This window comes from Papio anubis, chromosome 13, assembly GCF_008728515.1.
Source record: "Papio anubis isolate 15944 chromosome 13, Panubis1.0, whole genome shotgun sequence".
Taxonomy (NCBI): Eukaryota; Metazoa; Chordata; class Mammalia; order Primates; family Cercopithecidae; genus Papio; species Papio anubis.
The window spans coordinates 2236962-2254364 of record NC_044988.1 but is presented as its reverse complement, the minus strand read 5'-3'; the positions used below and the strand labels follow the sequence as shown (position 1 = coordinate 2254364).

Below are 17403 nucleotides of genomic sequence, written 5' to 3'. Positions count from 1 at the left end.
ATAATAATAATAATAATAATAAAGATGCCTCACATCCATCCCTCTTTTCCTAAAAGGCTTCTCAGTGCCTAGAGATAGAGGGAAGGTGGATGTGGAAACATACATGGGTTTGCAGACATATATTTGGAAAAAACCTGGCATAACCGATCCCAGTGAGTTCCACCTGTCCCACTAACAACAATGCACTACTAACCCGTGATAAACATTTTTCTGAATCTTTTCTTGAAGGCATTTTGCCCTATTAATTTGCTTGATAAACCTTCATTTCATCAATAGTCAATATACCAAATGATCACTTCTCAAATTTGCTGATGGCAAATTAAAACTTACTTTACTTCCAAAAGTGGACTTCTAAAAATTAGAATAATGAAGATAAAAGCATGAAATTTATTTGTTTGAGCAAGATTAATCCTTAAAACTACTTTTGAATTATATACTAACATATCAAAATATTTTGAATTCAAAAGAAGCCAGGGACTCTAGCCAAAGTAGAGTGATTTTTTTTTCCGCAAGAATTTATAGACCTGGCTGAAGACAGACATTTAGTGATTACTCAATAGGTCCCAAAGCCCTGCACTTGAGACAGAGTTTGAGTCCACTTTTTGCTGAAACACAGTTTTATCGCAACTATCGTTAAAAGTGAGAGAGGAAAGTGACATTATGAGTGTCAACTTGTCATTTTTTAATTAAAGTAAAAGTTACTGACAATTGAATTAGCTAAAACCGAGTGCATTAGGAACAAAATTGTTTATAAGCTAGTTATGTTCATAGAATGAAAAGTAAAATTAAAGACATTAATATTCTAAATTACCACTTTCCAAACTGTGTTATAAAAATCAACATTCACAATCCAAGGAGATGATAATGAGATAATGATATAGTCTGGACAACCCCAATGGAGCTGGTGGTGGTGTTGGTTGTTGTTCCTTTTAAAATAAACTTCATCTTAGGGTGCTCTAAAAGTGCACCTTTGATTGTGGCCCATGAGGTGCTCATGCACAATAAGAGAAATTCAAATGCAGGTACACAATGGTGCCACCTAAGAGAAAAAGCTGTTCCTTCTTCAAAGATTAGTATCCAAAGTAGTACACATTGATTTAGGCCTGTAATTCATCTAAAAACTAATTTTTCACAAAAAAAATTCCACAGAGGGAACCTAGCCTTCTCATTGTGTTCAACATTGTCTAAGGCAAATGGTATCAAATAAATAGCTATACTTTTTCTGGGATGGCTTATTTGCTAACCGATTTTTCCTTCTACCATGACATCTAAGATTAAAAGAGAAATTGATACTTAATATTTAGAATCTAGATATCAATATATAGTTGATTCCAATTTTTTAAACTGATGGCTGAAAAGGACAACCAAATGGCTGAAATCATTTTAGAATAAGGGGTCTGTCCCTTGACATTATAGTTGAACTCACGATTTTACTGTCATTGTTTAAGATGAGGCTGGCTGGCTGTGCTGTCATCAAGGAATATTGTGGAGCATGAACTATATTTTTCAAAAAATGCTCAGTAGATACCTGAAGGGAAAGGGAAGTATAAGTTAAACTTATCAACATGTATTTTTTTCTCTTGGTTAAAATGTCAGATGACAAAGCACTAACATATTTCTTACACTCCGTGAACTGCCTGAGTGTGGTATCATGTACACTGTACAGAAAACCCATTGGAGGCTCTTAACTTCCACAGATGATGTTTGAGAAAGGGTTATTATAAAATGCTACCCTTAATGTGGTACCTATCATCAAACCTAGCAAGGATTTTATGAATTCCCTTTATAAATAATGAGAAAAGTTTAAAATTAGATTTCATTGTTTCTTAAGTAATACAAATCAGCTGAGAATTTCTATTTCTATTGATTTACTGCAATAAAACGTAATATTGTAAAATAACATTGGTACAAGAGCATTTTATTGCAATGAATATAAGACTAGTGCATTTACTAAGTTACCAATTCTAAGTGTATCATTTCAGGAGATATAGTGACAAAACAAGTGTTTTAGATTCAGAGACACTGTGTGCCAGGGCTGCTAGATCACCAAAAAGGGAGGAAGCCATCAGTTTCTCTAGTCCAGTTTTCTTACGTGGAGGATAAAAAGAGTATCACTTTAGTATTCTCTCACATACCCTAAAAACAGATGACAAAGACAACTTAAAAAATGTAACTTTCACTTCATGTTTACATAAGACTGCCATGACATCACTCAAGTGAGACTCTCAGAGAATACTTTCCATTCATTTCAAACGTTGATTAATTTCATTCTATGAATCATTTGACCTGCACCTAGGCATTTTCCTGCTACACTCCTGCTGTCTGCCTAGAATACTTCTTTTCTCTTTCCTTGTTTCAGCAAGCTTGACTCCGTCTACCCTCTTGAATCTCTTTGCCAGGAGCCACACCAAAAAATGGTTTTTGTACACTATTTGGTCAAATTCACCACCTGTTACATGATACCAATTCTTGCAGAGTATTCCCCTCTTAAGAAAGTATGCCTCTCCACGGAAGGGAGGACCCTTACTCTTCCTACCTCCAGCTGCTAAGCATAGAATTTTGGATAAATCAAAAAGTTCAAGTGTTTGACAAATTAATTCAGTTATAATTTGGAAGATAAGTCTTACTACATTTAATTACAGCAAAAACACTACTAACAGTTTACTGTTTATAGGTATTATTTAAGGTAGTCACAAAATAGGAACAAATACTCTAACTTCATTCAGTCAGTGTAGATAACAGAGTATGAAATTTTCCAATCTTTAACAAGAAATGGAAGAAGTTACTTAGCAGTCTTAAAGTTTAATAACAAAAACTAGAAAATAATCATACCTACTAATCTAGTAAGTCAAAACCAATGCCTTACTATCAAAGGTCCAGTGCCTGCTGGACACCAATGCCCACCCACTGACTTCTTCCACTGTACCTGCTGCCTCTCATTTTAACCCATTAAAAATACTAAAGTTGTTTTCCTTGTAGAGGTCTTTCACCTCCTTGGTTAGGTGTATTCCTAAGCGTTGTGTTTTATTTATTTATTTTTTTGGCAGCTATTGCAAAAGGGCTTAAGTTCTTGGTTTGATTCTCAGCTTGATCGCTGTTGCTGTATAGCTAAGCTATTGATTTGTGTACATTAATTTTGTATCCTGAAACTTTGCTGAATTCATTTATCAGTTCTAGGAGCTTTTTGGACGAGTCTATAGTGTTTTCTAGGTATACGATCATATCATCAGCAAACAGCAACAGTTTGACTTCTTCTTTACTGATCTGGATGTCTTTTTTTGTTGTTTTTTGTTTTTTCTTGTTGTTGTTGTCGTTGTTGTTTGTTTGTTTTTTGAGACAGAGTCTTGCTCTGTCGCCCAGGCTGGAATGCGGTGGCGCGATCTCGGCTCCCTGCAACCTCCACCTCCCAGGTTCACGCCATTCTCCTGCCTCAGCCTCCCGAGTAGCTGGGACTACAGGCGCCCACCACCATGCCCGGCTAATTTTTTGAATTTTTGATAGAGACAGGTTTTCACCGTGTTAGCCAAGATGGTCTCGATCTCCTGACCTCGTGATCATCCTGCCTTGGCTTCCTAAAATGCTGGGATTACAGGCATGAGCCACCGCGCTTGGCCTGGATGTCCTTTATTTCTTTCTCTTATCTTACTGCTCTGGCTAGGACTTCCAGTACTATGTTGCATAGAAGTGGTGAGACTGGGCATCCTTGTCTTATCCCAGTACTCAGGGGGAATGCTTTCAACTTTTCCCCAATTCAGTATTATGTTGGCTGTGGGTCTGCCATAGATGGCTTTTATTACATTGAGGTATGTCCCTTGTATGCAGATTTTGCTGAGGGTTCTAATCATAAAAGGATGTCAGATTTTGTCAAATGCTTTTCCTGTGTCTATTGAGACGATCACGTGATTTTTGTTTTTAATTCAGTTTATGTGGTGTATCACATTTATTGACTTGCATATGTTAAAACATCCCTGCAACCCTGGTATGAAACTCACTTGAACATGATGGATTGTCTTTTTGATATGCTGCTGGAAACCACAAAACATTCCTGAAAGGAATCATAGATGACACAAATAAATGGAAACACCCCATGCTCATGGATGCATAGAATCAATATTGTGAAAATGACCTACTGCCAAAAGCAATCTAAAGATTCAGCGCAATTCCCATCCAAATACCATCATCATTCTTCACAGAACTAGAAAAAACAATTCTAAACTTCATATGGAACCAAATAATAGCCCACATAGCCAAAGCAAGACTAAATAAAAAGAACAAATCTAGAGGTATTGTATTATCTGATTTCAAACTATACTATAAGGCCACAGTCACCAAAACAGTATGATACTGGTATAAAAATAGGCACATAGGCCAATGGAACAGAATGGAGAACCAAGAAATAAACCCAAATACTTACAACCAACTGATCTTCAACAAAGTGAAGAAAAACATAAAGTGGAGAAAGGACACCCTTTTCAACAAATGATGCTGGGATAATTGGCTAGCCACACGTAGGAGAATGAAACTGGATCCTCGTCTCTCACCTTATGCAAAAATTGACTCAAGATAGATTAAGGACTTAATTCTAAGACCTGAAACTATAAAAATTCTAGAAGATAACATCGGAAAAACCCTTCTAGACATTGGCTTAGGCAAGGATTTCATGACCAAGAATCCAAAAGCAAATGCAATAAAAACAAAAAATAAATAGCTGGAACTTAAACTAAATAGCTTTTGTACAGCAAATGGAACAGTCAACAGAGTAAACAGACAACCCACAGAGAGTAGGAGAAAATCTTCACAATCTATATATCTGACAAAGGACTAATATCCAGAATCTACTATGAACTCAAGCAAATCAGTTCCATCAAAGAAAAAAACAAACAATCCCATCAAAAAGTGGGCTAAGGACATGAACAGACAATTCTCAAAAAAGATACACAAATGGCCAAGAAACATGAAAAAATGCTCAACATCACTAATGACCAGGGAAACGCAAATCAAAACCACCTTACTCCTACAAGAATGGCCATAATCAAGAAAAAAAATAGTAGATGTTGGCATGGCTGCAGTGAACAGGGAAAACTTCTACACTGCTGGTAGGAATGTAAACTACTACAACCACAGTGGAAAACAGTGTGGAGATTCTTTAAAGAACTAAAAGTAGAACTACCATTTGATCCAGCAATCCCACTACTGGGTATCTACCCAGTGGAAAAGAAGTCATTATATAAAAAAGATACTTGCACATGCATGTTTATAGCAGCACATTTTGCAACTGCAAAAACGTGGAACCAACCCAAATACCCATCAGTCAACAAGTGGATAAAGAAACTGTGGTATATATATGATGGTATACTACTTAGCCATAAAAAGGAATGAATTAATGGCATTTGCAGCCACCTGGATGAGACTAGAGACTATTATCCTAAGTGAAGTAACTAAGGAGTGGAAAACCAAACATCATGTTCTCACTTGTAAGTGGACGCTAAGTTATGAGGATGCAGAGGCATAAGAATAACACAATGGACTTTGGGGACTTGGGGGGAATGGTGGGGGGGGCACAAGGGATAAAAGACTACAAATAGGGTGCAGTGTATACAGCTCAGATAATGGGTGCACCAAAATCTCACAAATCCGCACTAAAGAACTTACTCTTGTGACCAAACACCATCTGTTCCCCAATAACCAATGGAGATTTTTTTTAAAAAATCAGCAAAAAGCAAGAAAACTCATTATGAGCATGGAAACCTAAGATAATTAACATTAAATTTAAATATATTGAAACAATAAGAGAACTCGGCAAGAAGCAATGTTAGGGGATAAAAACCAAAAGCTTTTCTCTAACACCTGCAGCAATGGGCTCGACCCGCTTTAGAACCCTCACGCCTGGGGGCGCCAGGACAGGGTCCGGTGGGCTGTGAAGAGACAAGGTGGAGGTTCCAGGTTGAAAATGTATAAAATTGTAAAGTAAATTAAAAGTTATATCATTTCAATGCTAAATACTTCGGTAGTGATTCCTTTTTTAAAAAAATCAATTTTTCTGCAAAATTCTTAATCTTTTTTCACAGTTCACAAAAGTAATGGTACTTTTTTTCAATATTTGCAATTCCCAATCCGTATTCAGCTTCCCAATTGTCTCCGAAAGTCTTATGCAAAAAAAAAATGCTGGTTCAACCGGGAACCAACGGAGAGCTACTCTTTATATTTGTCAGTAACGTTCAAGTTTTAACCTTTAACTTCTCCCTGTTCTTAGAGAGCCTGAGAGGAGACTCTTCATAAAAACTCCACCCCGCCAGTTCTGAATCGCCGAAACGTGAGGAGTCACGTCGAAAGCGGACGCAAGAGCTTATGGGAAATGTAGTCCTGAACGAGTCTGGTTCGCCGCGCAGCACTCTGGGATGGGGCTACTGGGCTCCTTCTGCGCCTGTGCAGCCGAAGCCCCGCCGCCTCATTTGAGTTCTCGGGACTCCGGGGTAGCGGTTTGGGGAGCTCTGGGGTCGGCTCGCAAAGTAGAGGGGGCGGAGCTGGGGCGGCAGGGCCGCGTTTGTGCCGGGAGTGGGAGAGGAAGCGGGAAGTTCGTGGAATCCCCGCACCCAGTGTCAGTGGATGCGACCGGGCGGGCCCTCGGCCTTCCCGGCCGGTGGAGAGGGACCCCGGCTACTGGCTCCCGGGGCGGCTGGGGCTGAGCGCGGGTCGGGAGCAGGTGCTGGGTGCGGGCCGCGGTGTGCGGGACGGGAGCCTGTTGCGAGCGGCGGCGGGAGGGGAAAGCGCTTTTGTAACGCGGGCGACAACGTGCCCGAAATCCCCGGACGGTGGGTCTGCATCGAGACCCCGAGCTCTGGAGCTGGAAAAACCCGGGTAAGTTCAGCTCTGTCAACTGCAAGCCTAGGCGAATGCAGGGACCTGGATGAGAGTCAGGTTTCTCATCTGAAAGTGAGGGTATTAATAATGACTGCTTCATGGCGTTGTTTTAAAACTTTATGTCACCACCTGTAAAGCGAACAGCCGACTGTAGGCTGCTAAGCCATGAGCGACTGCTGCTGTTATATTTAGAAGACACTTTGTTCTGTTCATTGGGTGCCTTATGTAAACCTCACAACCACATCTGCATTAAATATAACAACTGAGGCTCAGGTCACAAGCTAGCAGTGAGGGAGCTGGGGTTCAAGGGCACGTGTGATTTATTTCCCGTTTCAGGCGCTAATATCACACCTGCCTATAACCAGCATTGCAGCCTTCACAGCACTTAGCAGAATGGCATGTCCCCAAATACTCAGGGAGTGGATGTAGATGGAATCTTACCATGTGTCAAATGTCGTCTGGATTTCTGGTGTGTCTTCAGATCTCTTGGGTCAGACAGGTTCTTGGCCCCTTCTGCATCGTCAGGGTGTCTCTCTTTTAAGTCTGATATGATGAATTCTAAGAGTCAGATTTTTGGCACTAACATGGTTTCTCAGGTCAGGTCGCAGGCTCCTTGAACGGAGCAGCCCTTGCTACTTGGGAAGCAGGGGCCTCTGTGAACAGTTTTACCTGGAAGAGAACCCCTCTCAGACCTAGACCTCCCTCCCGAGCTTCAGAGCAGAGGCAGAAGAGGCCACAGAGGAGCAGATCCTGGATGTGTATGGTCAGAAGCAGTTCTTGATCCTACTTCCCAGATAGAGCCAGACTTGTTGGTGAAGCCTCCAGAAGCCACCACAGAATGGGTGACAGTGGGTGGTTTGGGCCAGCTTTGAGAAGAGCAGAATGAGCTGGGTGGGGGCCAGGGACAGGCTGCTCAGGAAAGGCCACATCATTGCAGAAGTCTGGGGGTAGGGGTAACCAAAGAGTCTGTCCCCAGATCCCAAAGTAGCCGCCAGTCCCTTTGTTCTCCACTCTTTACAGATGCCATACTGCTGTTAACACATGTGACACTGGAGAATCCCAGCATGATGATACATGAAGGGTTTTCTGTGGTTATCTACTTCTGATTCTTTTGAAAGCTTTAAAGACATTGGGCATGAAAGGTTCAGTGAGTTTCCAGGGACCCCTCGTTTGTGGCAGGGCCAGGAGGAAAACAGTTCCGTTCATTCTTTCACAGGTGAGTCACCAAAAACATCTTATCCAAAGGGCCTTTTGAGAAATACATCCCAGTTAAAACATCTACAACTCTTTGCCTTAAAATAGCTCATCTCTTTTACAAGACTTTCTGTGGATTGTCTATACCAAGGGTAAACAGTATTACTAAGAAAAATAATTAAATGATGCACACTGAATATTTTTCTGTTAATTTAGTGTTTCAGAGACAGAGTCTCATCCTGTTGTCCAGGCAGGAGTGCAGTGGCACAAACACGGCTGACTGCAGCCTCTACCTCCTGGGCTCAAGTGATCCTCCTGCCTTAGCCTCCCAAGTAGCAGGGACCACAGGCACATGCTACCACACCTGGCTAATTTTTTAAGTTTTTATTTTCTGTAGAGACAGGGTCATACCATGTTGCCCAGGTTGGTCTTGAACTCCTGAGCTCAAGCCATCCTCCCTCTTTGGCCTCCTGAAGTGCTGGGGTTACAGGCATGAACTATGGTGCCTGCTAAGTTAATTTTAGTGAAAGAATAGTGTCTTATCCTGTGGTGTACTTTAGTTCAACTAATCCTCTATTGTCTTTATTTTTGTGTGTGAGTTAAAAGCACATGTGCATTATTGTTAAATCAACTGGGCAAAGTTTATGTTCACTCAATAAAAAATAGCAGTTTAAGCCCCAAAACTATTTCAGAGTTGTCGTAGAGACAGTACCACCTCTACGTGGTGCTTCTCATGCTTTTTCAAGGCCTGAAGGGCCCTGTTACCTTAGGAAGGCTGCTCCCCAACTGGGTTGCTGAGATTTGGGGAGGTGAATCTAGGAGCTGTGAGGTAGGCCAGACCGTGTGACCTCCTCTTTCTGTCCCCCCAGCTGAGGCTTCACAGTTCTCTACACTCTCCCAAGAGCCACAGAAAATGAACACATTTCAGGTAAGCTCTTTATTCATTCCCCACTTTGTATTGTAATGTATTTATGAGGTCCTTGCATTAAATGGAAAAGGAGAAATAGATCGAGTAAATCTTGAGGGAAAATATATACAGTTTTACCATGAACTCTTTTGTTTGCTGTCAGCTTTTGGTCAGGGTTAGTAGGTTCCCTCCAGTTACCAGTTTGCCAAGATCTCGTGTTAGTTATAAATGCACATTGAATTATATTAAATACTTTTTGTATATCTATTAGAATAAATCTATAGCTGTGTCCTTTAATGAATCTATAAATATTGTGAATAATATAATGGATTTTCTAAAAGTAACTTGAATTCCTGTATAGACCCTAGTTGCTAATGAGTGTAGTAACTTGCTTCTTACATGTTTTCCTAGCACTTTTTGGTAATAATGTAGGATTTTTTTTCTGTGTTCACAAATTGGATTAAACTGTATTTTCCTGTTTCCCTGTTCAGTTAGGGTACCATGGTTGTCTCATGAAAGGAAATGGGGCACTTTTTCTTGTTTCTTCTTTTCTAATAATTTAGAAAAATGAGAAAATTGTGTTATATGTAGATTTTGTGAAACTCACCTATGAATTTGGACCTTGTGAAGACTTTCTGTGTGAAGATTTTGATTATTGAATAAATTTATTAATCAATTCATTACTCAACTTCTTATAAGCTTATACTGGATTTATACTTTCTCAATATAATTTTTGTCATTACATTTTCATAGAAAATTGTAATCATTTATATTTGTGTTTTATTTGCTTATTTTTTTTTAGATTTTTAGTTTATTGTTGGTTGACCATTATCAAACAAGATTTGTCTTTGTCAGTATGCCTTCACTTATAAATGTACAGAGACAAGGTATAAACCTAAAGGAAAATAAAATGAGATACTAAGATATTTTATTTTAAAAACCACCTTGCATACACAAATTATAAAAATTTATTATAATTTTCACACCACCTTGTCATCCTCGTGCTAATACACTTTGACACTGAAGATGCAACCTGCCTTCTTACTTAGCACTGTACTTAGATATATTTATTAAGATGAGAAAGTTTTCATAATGTATGTTTACTAAAACTGGAAAAATTTTAAATTTTAACATAAAATGTATTTGAAATTTTCAACTAAGATTCTGAACATTTTACTTTTACATTTTGTTTTACGTATTTTACTATCCCAGAGTATAAAAGAAGTCAAGACAGGCCTTAACTAAAATGAAAGAGCAAGACTAAAATAATCATAATGAATGCTGTCTTTTCTTTATATGTTTTATTTCAATAGCTTTTGGGGTACAAGTGGTTTCTTGTTACATGGATTCATCTTGTTACATGGATGAATTTTATAGTGGTGAATTCTGAGATTTTAGTGCACCCATGGCCTGACAAGTGGTGTATGTTGTGCCTTATAGGTAGTTTTTTATCCCTAGCACCTTTCCCTAGCCTCCCACCCTCCCGCTTCTTGGTCTCTAAAGTCCATTATGTCACTCTGTATGCCTTTGCATACTCATAACTTAACTCCCAGTTATAAGTGAGAACATATGGTTTGGTTTTCTACTCCTGTGTTACTTAGAATTGCAGCTCCACCCAAGTTGCTGCAAAAGACATTACTTCATTCCTTTTTATGGCTAAGTAGTATTCCATAGTGTATAGGTACCACATTTTCTTTATCCACTCAGTTGATGGGCACTTAGGTTGGTTCCACATCTTTGCAATTGTGAATTGTGCTGCCACAAACGTGTGTGCTGGTTTCTTTTTCATTGATGGTGACTTCTTTTCCTTTGGATAGATACCCAGTAGTGGGATTGCTAAATGGAATGGTAGATCTACTTTTAGTTCCTTAAGGAATCTCCATACTTTTTACATAGAGGTTGTCCTAATTTACACTCCTACCACCATTGTATAAGCATTCCCGTTTCTTCACATCCATGCAAATGTCCATTGTGTTTTGACTTTTTAATAAGGGCCATTCTTGCAGGAGTAAAGTGGTATCTCATTGTGGTTTTAATTTGCGTTTCCCTGATGATTAGCGATGTTGAGCATTTTTTTCATATGTTTATTGGACATTTGTATATCTTCTTTTGAGAAATGACAGTTCATGGCCTTCGCCCATTTTTTGTTGGGATTATTTTTTTTCCTGCTGGTTTATTTGAGTTCCTTGTAAATTCTGGATACTTTGTCAGATGTCTAGTTTGTAAATACTTTCTCCCATTCTGTGGGTTGGCTGTTTACTCTGGTAATTATTTCTTTTGCAGTGTAGAAGCTTTTTAGTTTAATTAGGTCCAGTTAATTTATTTTTGTTTTTGTTGCATTTGGTTTTGGGGTATTAGTCATGAGTTCTTTGCCTAGGCTGATGTCTAGAAGAGTTTTTCAAATGTTGTCTTCTAGAATTTCTATGGTTTCAGGTCACAGATTTAAGTCTTTGATCCATCTTGAGTTGATATTTGTATAAAGTGAGAGATAGGGATCCAGTTTCATTATTCTACATGTGGCTTGCCACTTTCACCAGCACCATTAAACAGGTCAGGGGTCCCCAATCCACGGGGCCACTGACTGGTACTGGTCTGTTAGCAATGGAACGGCACAGCAGGAGGTGGGCAGCAGGCCAGTAAGCATTACTACCTGAGCTCCACCTCCTGTCAGATCAGCAGCATCAGATTCTTATAGGAGAGCGAACCCTATTGTGAACTGTACATGCAAAGAATCTAGGTTGCGTGCTCCTTATGAGAATCTAACTAATGCCTGATGATCTGAAGTGGATCAGTTTAATCTTGAAACCATCCCCACCCTTCCACCGCTGGTCCATGGAAAAATTGTCTTCCTAGTTTCTTGAGAGTTTTTATTATATAGGTATGCTGGATTTTGTCAGATGCTTTTTCTACATCTATTGAGATGATTATGTGATTTTTGTTTTTTGTTATGTTATGTCATGTATCACATTTATTTACTTGCATGTGTTAAACCATCCCTGCATCCCTCAGGTGAAACCCACCTAATCATGATATGCTTTTTGATGTGCTATTGTATTCAGTTAGCTAGTGTTTTGTTGAGGATTTTTGTATCTATGTTCATCAGGGATATTGGTCTGTTGTTTCTTTAGTTGTATCTTTTCCTGGTTTTGCTAGCAGGGTGATACTGGCTTCATAGAATGATTTAGGGAGGATTCCCTCTTTTGCAGTCTTTTGGAATAGTTTCTGCAGGATTGGGATCAGTTCTTTGAATATCTGGTAGAATTCAACTGTGAATCCTTCTGGTCCCAGGCTTTTTGTTGTTGTTGGCAATTTTCAAATTTTTTAATTACTGATTCAGTCTCTCTACTTGTTGTCTATTCAGGGTTTCAATTTCTTCCTGATTTAATTTCAGAGTGTTGTATGTTTCCAGGAATTTATTCACTTCCTCTAGGTTTTTAGCATTTCTCATGGTGCTGGTTTGGTAACGACAAATTCCCTCAGCATGTGTTTGTCTGAAATGACTTTATTTCTCCTTTATTTATGGAACTTAGTTTTGCTGGATACAGAATTCTTGGCTGACAGGTACTCTATTTAAAGAGGTTGAAGATAGGACCCCCAATCCCTTCTTGCTTATAAGGTTTCTGCTTAGAGGTCTGCTGTTAGTCTGATAAATTTTCCTTTATAGGTTACCTGATGGTTTTATCTTAGTGCTCTTAGAATTCTTTCCTTCATATTGGCTTTAGACAGCCTGATGACTATATGCTTTGGTGAAGATCTTTTTGCCGTGAATTTTCCAAGAGTTCTTTGACCTTCTTACATTGGGATATGTAAATATCTAGCCAGGTCAGTGAAGTTTTCCTCAGTTATTTCCTCAAATAATTTTTCTAGACTTTTTTCTCTTCTCCCTCAAAAATATCAGTTATTCTTAGGTTTGGCCATTTTATATAATTTCATATTTCTTGGAGACTTTGTTCATTTCTTTTAATTATTTTTTCTTAGCTTTTTGAGCTTTTTTGTGTTATGTATCATGCCACATCTCTGTGTATAGCTGCATGAGATAATAATGAACAGATTTTCATTCCTGTGAAGATTCACTTCCCGGCCGGTCGCTGTGGCCCACACCTGTAATCCCAGCACTTTGGGAGGCTGAGGCAGGCGGATCATGAGGTCAGGATATCAAGACCATCCTGACCAACATGGTGAAAGCCCATCTCTACTGAAATACAAAAAGCTAGCTCAGTGTGGTGGCATACACCAGTAGTCCTTGGGAGGCTGAGGCAGGGGAATTGCTTGAACCTAGGAATGTGGAGGTTGCAGTCAGCCAAGATTGCACCATGGGAAACGTATGCAGGAATCATATTTCTAATAATTTTACCTAAAAGGGCACTAAGCTTCCTCAGTATGTTAAATAAAAATGTATGTGTATAATTTTTAAATAAATACAAATGAGAGCATGAGAACAAATATTTGTGCTAATTATGCATTTCAAAAGAATAAGGCAGAATTAGGGTCATAATAATAATCCCTTGTAGCATTTTGTTTTAAATTCTCAACAGTAAACATAGTGAGTTAGTTTCCGAAAACATTTTCCTTTCCCTGATTCTGAACACTCAGATTAATCAGAAATGCACTGTTACAGGCATCAGTGTCATTCAAGGACGTGACTGTGGAATTTACCCAGGAGGAGTGGCAGCACATGGGCCCTGTTGAGAGGACCCTGTACAGAGATGTGATGCTGGAGAACTACAGCCACCTCGTCTCAGTGGGTGAGCACAGCTTACCATGAGGTTCCCTCCAGAGGGCAGTTCTGTTTCTCCTCTCTTTCTCTCTCTCCGTACCGTACCGTGTGACTCCCTCTACAGTGCAATTCTGGTTTTCCTTTTTTATATTAGTTCCTTTTATTGAGGTGTATTTAACAGAAAATAAAATTCAGCACCTTTCAGTGTACAAATCAATGAGTTTTAAAAAATGTATACAGTTGATTACCACAATCCAAATCATGGTTTGGAATCTTTTTATCACCCCCAAAAGATTCTTTGTAGCCCTTTGCAGTGAGTCCCCTCCCTCCATGCCTTCCCCCACAACCCCTGGCAACTATGTGTCTGCTTTCGATTGTAATAATTTTGCCTTTTCTCCAATTTCATATAAATGGAATCATAAATTATATACTCCCTTTTGTCTGGTTTTCTTTAGCATAATGCTTTTGAAACTCATGCACATGTGTGTATAAGTGGTTTATTATTTTATCCTAAGTAGTGTCCCTTTGTGGGCATATACTGCAATTTGTTATCCTTTATCAGTTGGTCAACATATGGAACTTTTTCCCAGTTGGTGCTTTTATGAATAAAGCTGCTGTGAACTTTCACATACAAGTCTTTGTGTCAACATATGTTTTCATTTCTCTTGTGTAAGTACCTAGGAGTGGGCTTGCCAGGTCTTCTGATAAGTTTATCTGTCTATAACTTTATAAGAAACTGCCAAATGTTTTCAAACTGGCTCCACAGTTTTTCATTTTCATGAACAATGTCTGTGAGTTCTCATTACTCTTTGGTTACCATTATTTGGAAAATTTTACTGTTTTTAACAATTCTAGTTGGGTTTTAATTTGCATTTTCCTGATGACTAACAACATTGAACCTCTTTTTATATGCTTTTCAGCCATTCATAAATCTTCTTTAAGTGACCAGTCAAATCTTCAGCTCATTTTTGTTTCATTTAGTTTTTAGTATTTTTGCTTGTTTAGTCGAAGAAGTTCAGACCTTTATTAGATATATGTTTTACAGACTTTTTCTTGCTATCTCTCGCTTCTCTTTTTAAAGAGAAAATGTTTTCAGTTTTTAATTTTTTGCATATATTTTAAGAAACCTTTTTTTATATTGAAATAATTATAGATTTATGGGAATTAGCAAAAACTGTGTCCTCACCTTCATTTCCCCCAAAGGTTACATGTTATATAACTGTACTACAGTATCAACACCAGGAAGTAGACACTGGCATAATGTGTGTGAATAGCTGTGTGCCATTTTATCACATGTGGACATTGGTGTAACCACCACAGTTGCAATACAGAACTGTTCTATCAGCGCAAAGATCTCTTTGGTGCTACTCATTCATAGTCACACCCATGCCGTCTCTCACATTGTCCCTAATCTCTGCTAACTGCTAATCTGCTAGCTGTATAATTTTGTCATTTTGAGACTGTTATATAAATGGAATCATACAGTATTTGATGTGTTGAGATTGCCTTTTTCACTCAGCAAAATGCTCTTGAGATCCAAGTTGTTGCGTACCCATAGTTCATTCCTTTTATTGCTGTGTAGTAGTTCACTATATGAATGTCATTGTTTAGCCGTTCACCTATTCAAGGACATTTTGTTTGTTTCCAGTTTGGGGCTATTATAAAGTTGATGTGAACATTCATGTTCAGAATTTTTGTGAACATAAGTTTTTCCGGGATAAGTACCAAAGAGTGTGATTGTTGGATTGTATGGTAAGTTATGTTTTATTCTTTAAGAAAGTGCCAAACTATTTCCCGGAGTTGCTGTACCATTTTGCATTTCTACCAGCAATGTATGAGGGATCCGGTTATTCCCTATCCTTTCTAGTTCTTGGCATTGTTGCTATTTTATATATTAGTGGTTGAATAGGTGTATAGTGATATCTCATAGTGATCCTAATTTGCATTTCCCTAATGGCCACTGATAATCAATATCTTTTCATGTGTTCACACGCCATCTGTGTATCCTTAGTAAAATGTCTGTTCATGGCTTTTGTCCATTTTTTAATTGGAAGTTCGTGTGTTTTACCATTGACTTTTGAGAAATTAGATAGTCTAGATATGAGTTCTTTATCAGATGTGTGGTTTGCACATTTTTGTACCAATCTGTAACTTGTCTTTTCGTCGTCTTCATGGGATGTTTTGAAGAGCATAAGTTTTTAATTTTGGTGAAGTCCAGTTTATCAGTTTTGTAAAAATTTTGTATCTAAGAACTCTTCACTAAGTCTTTGGACCAAAGATTTCCTCCTATTTTTAAAAATTGTGTAATATATTTTGCATTTTAATGATAGTGCATTTTGAGTTAATTATTGTATAGGGCATGAAGTGTAAGTTGAGATAATTTTTTTTTTTTTTTTTTTTTTGCCTATGGATATCCATTTGCTCCATGCAGCACCATTACCCTTCCTAGCTTTTTCACCTGTGTCAAAAATCAGTTGACTGTACTTGTATGAGACTATTATATTCCCACATTATATTTCTTTTTCAATATTGTTTTAGCTATTCTAGTTACTTTGCCTTTGCATATACATATTGTAATAATTTCATTATGTTAAAATCTTATTGAGTGACAGGAATTAAAGCTATAAATTTTCAATTTTGTGACAGTTAACATCTTCACTGCTTTGAGTCTTATTTTAAGTCTTATAATCCATAAGCACAAGATATTTCTCCATTTACTTAGATCTTGATTTCTTGCTTCAGTGTTTTGTAGTTTTCAATGTAAAAGTCCTGTACATGTTATATGTATACCTCAGTATTTCATTTGGTTGGATAATTGTTAATGGCATTGTGTTTTAAATTTCTGTTTGCATGCAAAGGTTGCTAGTTTATAGAAATGTAATTGATTTTTGTATGTTTGTTCTTTTATGCTGAGATCTTGCTGAACTTTCTAGGAAGGCTTTTTGTAGATTCCTTCTGATTTTTTAACATAAGCTATCATGTGATCTATGTATAGGGTCATTTTACTATCTTCCTTTCTAATCTGTATGCCTTTTATTTCCTTTTCTTGCCATATTACACTGGCTAGGACTTCTCGTACTGTGTAGAATAAGAGTGGTGAGAGTAGTCATCCTTGCCTTGTTCCCAACCTTCAGGGGAAAACATCTCTTTCACCAAATGATCCTAGCAGGTCCTTTGTGGATATTCTTCATCAAATGGTGGAACTTCTACTGTATTCCTAGTTTTCTGAGAATATTGACTATGAATGGATATTGAATCTTGTCGAATATTTTTTATGTATATACTGCTGTGATTACATGATTTTTCTTCATTACTCCATTAATATAGTAGACTTTGTTGACTAGTTTTCAAATATTGAACCAGCCTTACAGACTTGGAATAAACCTTACTTGGTAATGTCATATAATTCTTTTTATTTATCATTTGATTCTATTTGAAATATTTTGTTAAGTAGTTTTGCATTTATGAGAGAAACTGGTCCGTAGTTTTGTACTACCTTTGTCTGGTTTTCATATCAGCATAAGTCTGGCCTCATAAAATTAGTTGGAAAGTGTTCCTTCCAATTTTCTGGAAGAGGTTGTATAGAAGTGGTATTTATTCTTCATTAAATGTTTGGTAGAGTTATCTAGTGAAACCATCTGGGCCTAGGGACTTCTTTTTGGGGAGTTTTACAAATCAATTTCTTTAAGTCATATATATGGATATTCAAATTAATTCTATTAGG

General features: G+C 37.9%; 1 protein-coding gene across 4 annotated transcripts in view; it reads left to right on the top strand.

Moving 5' to 3' along the window:
* The window catches only part of ZNF782 (zinc finger protein 782), a 68754-nt gene that overhangs the window by 31480 nt on the left and 19871 nt on the right, over positions 1-17403 (top strand). For 3 of the 4 annotated variants that reach the window (XR_002517721.2, XM_017949326.3, XM_031654013.1), the window contains 4 exons: positions 6254-6858; positions 7882-8077; positions 8925-8983; positions 13581-13707. Coding sequence is in view for 3 of the 4 variants with exons in the window: in XM_017949326.3 (XP_017804815.2) it covers positions 7936-8077; positions 8925-8983; positions 13581-13707 (328 nt within the window). In the remaining variant the exon portion in view is untranslated. The remainder of the gene's footprint in view (positions 1-6253; positions 6859-7881; positions 8078-8924; positions 8984-13580; positions 13708-17403) is intronic. The other variant, XM_021927752.2, reaches the window with a different exon arrangement.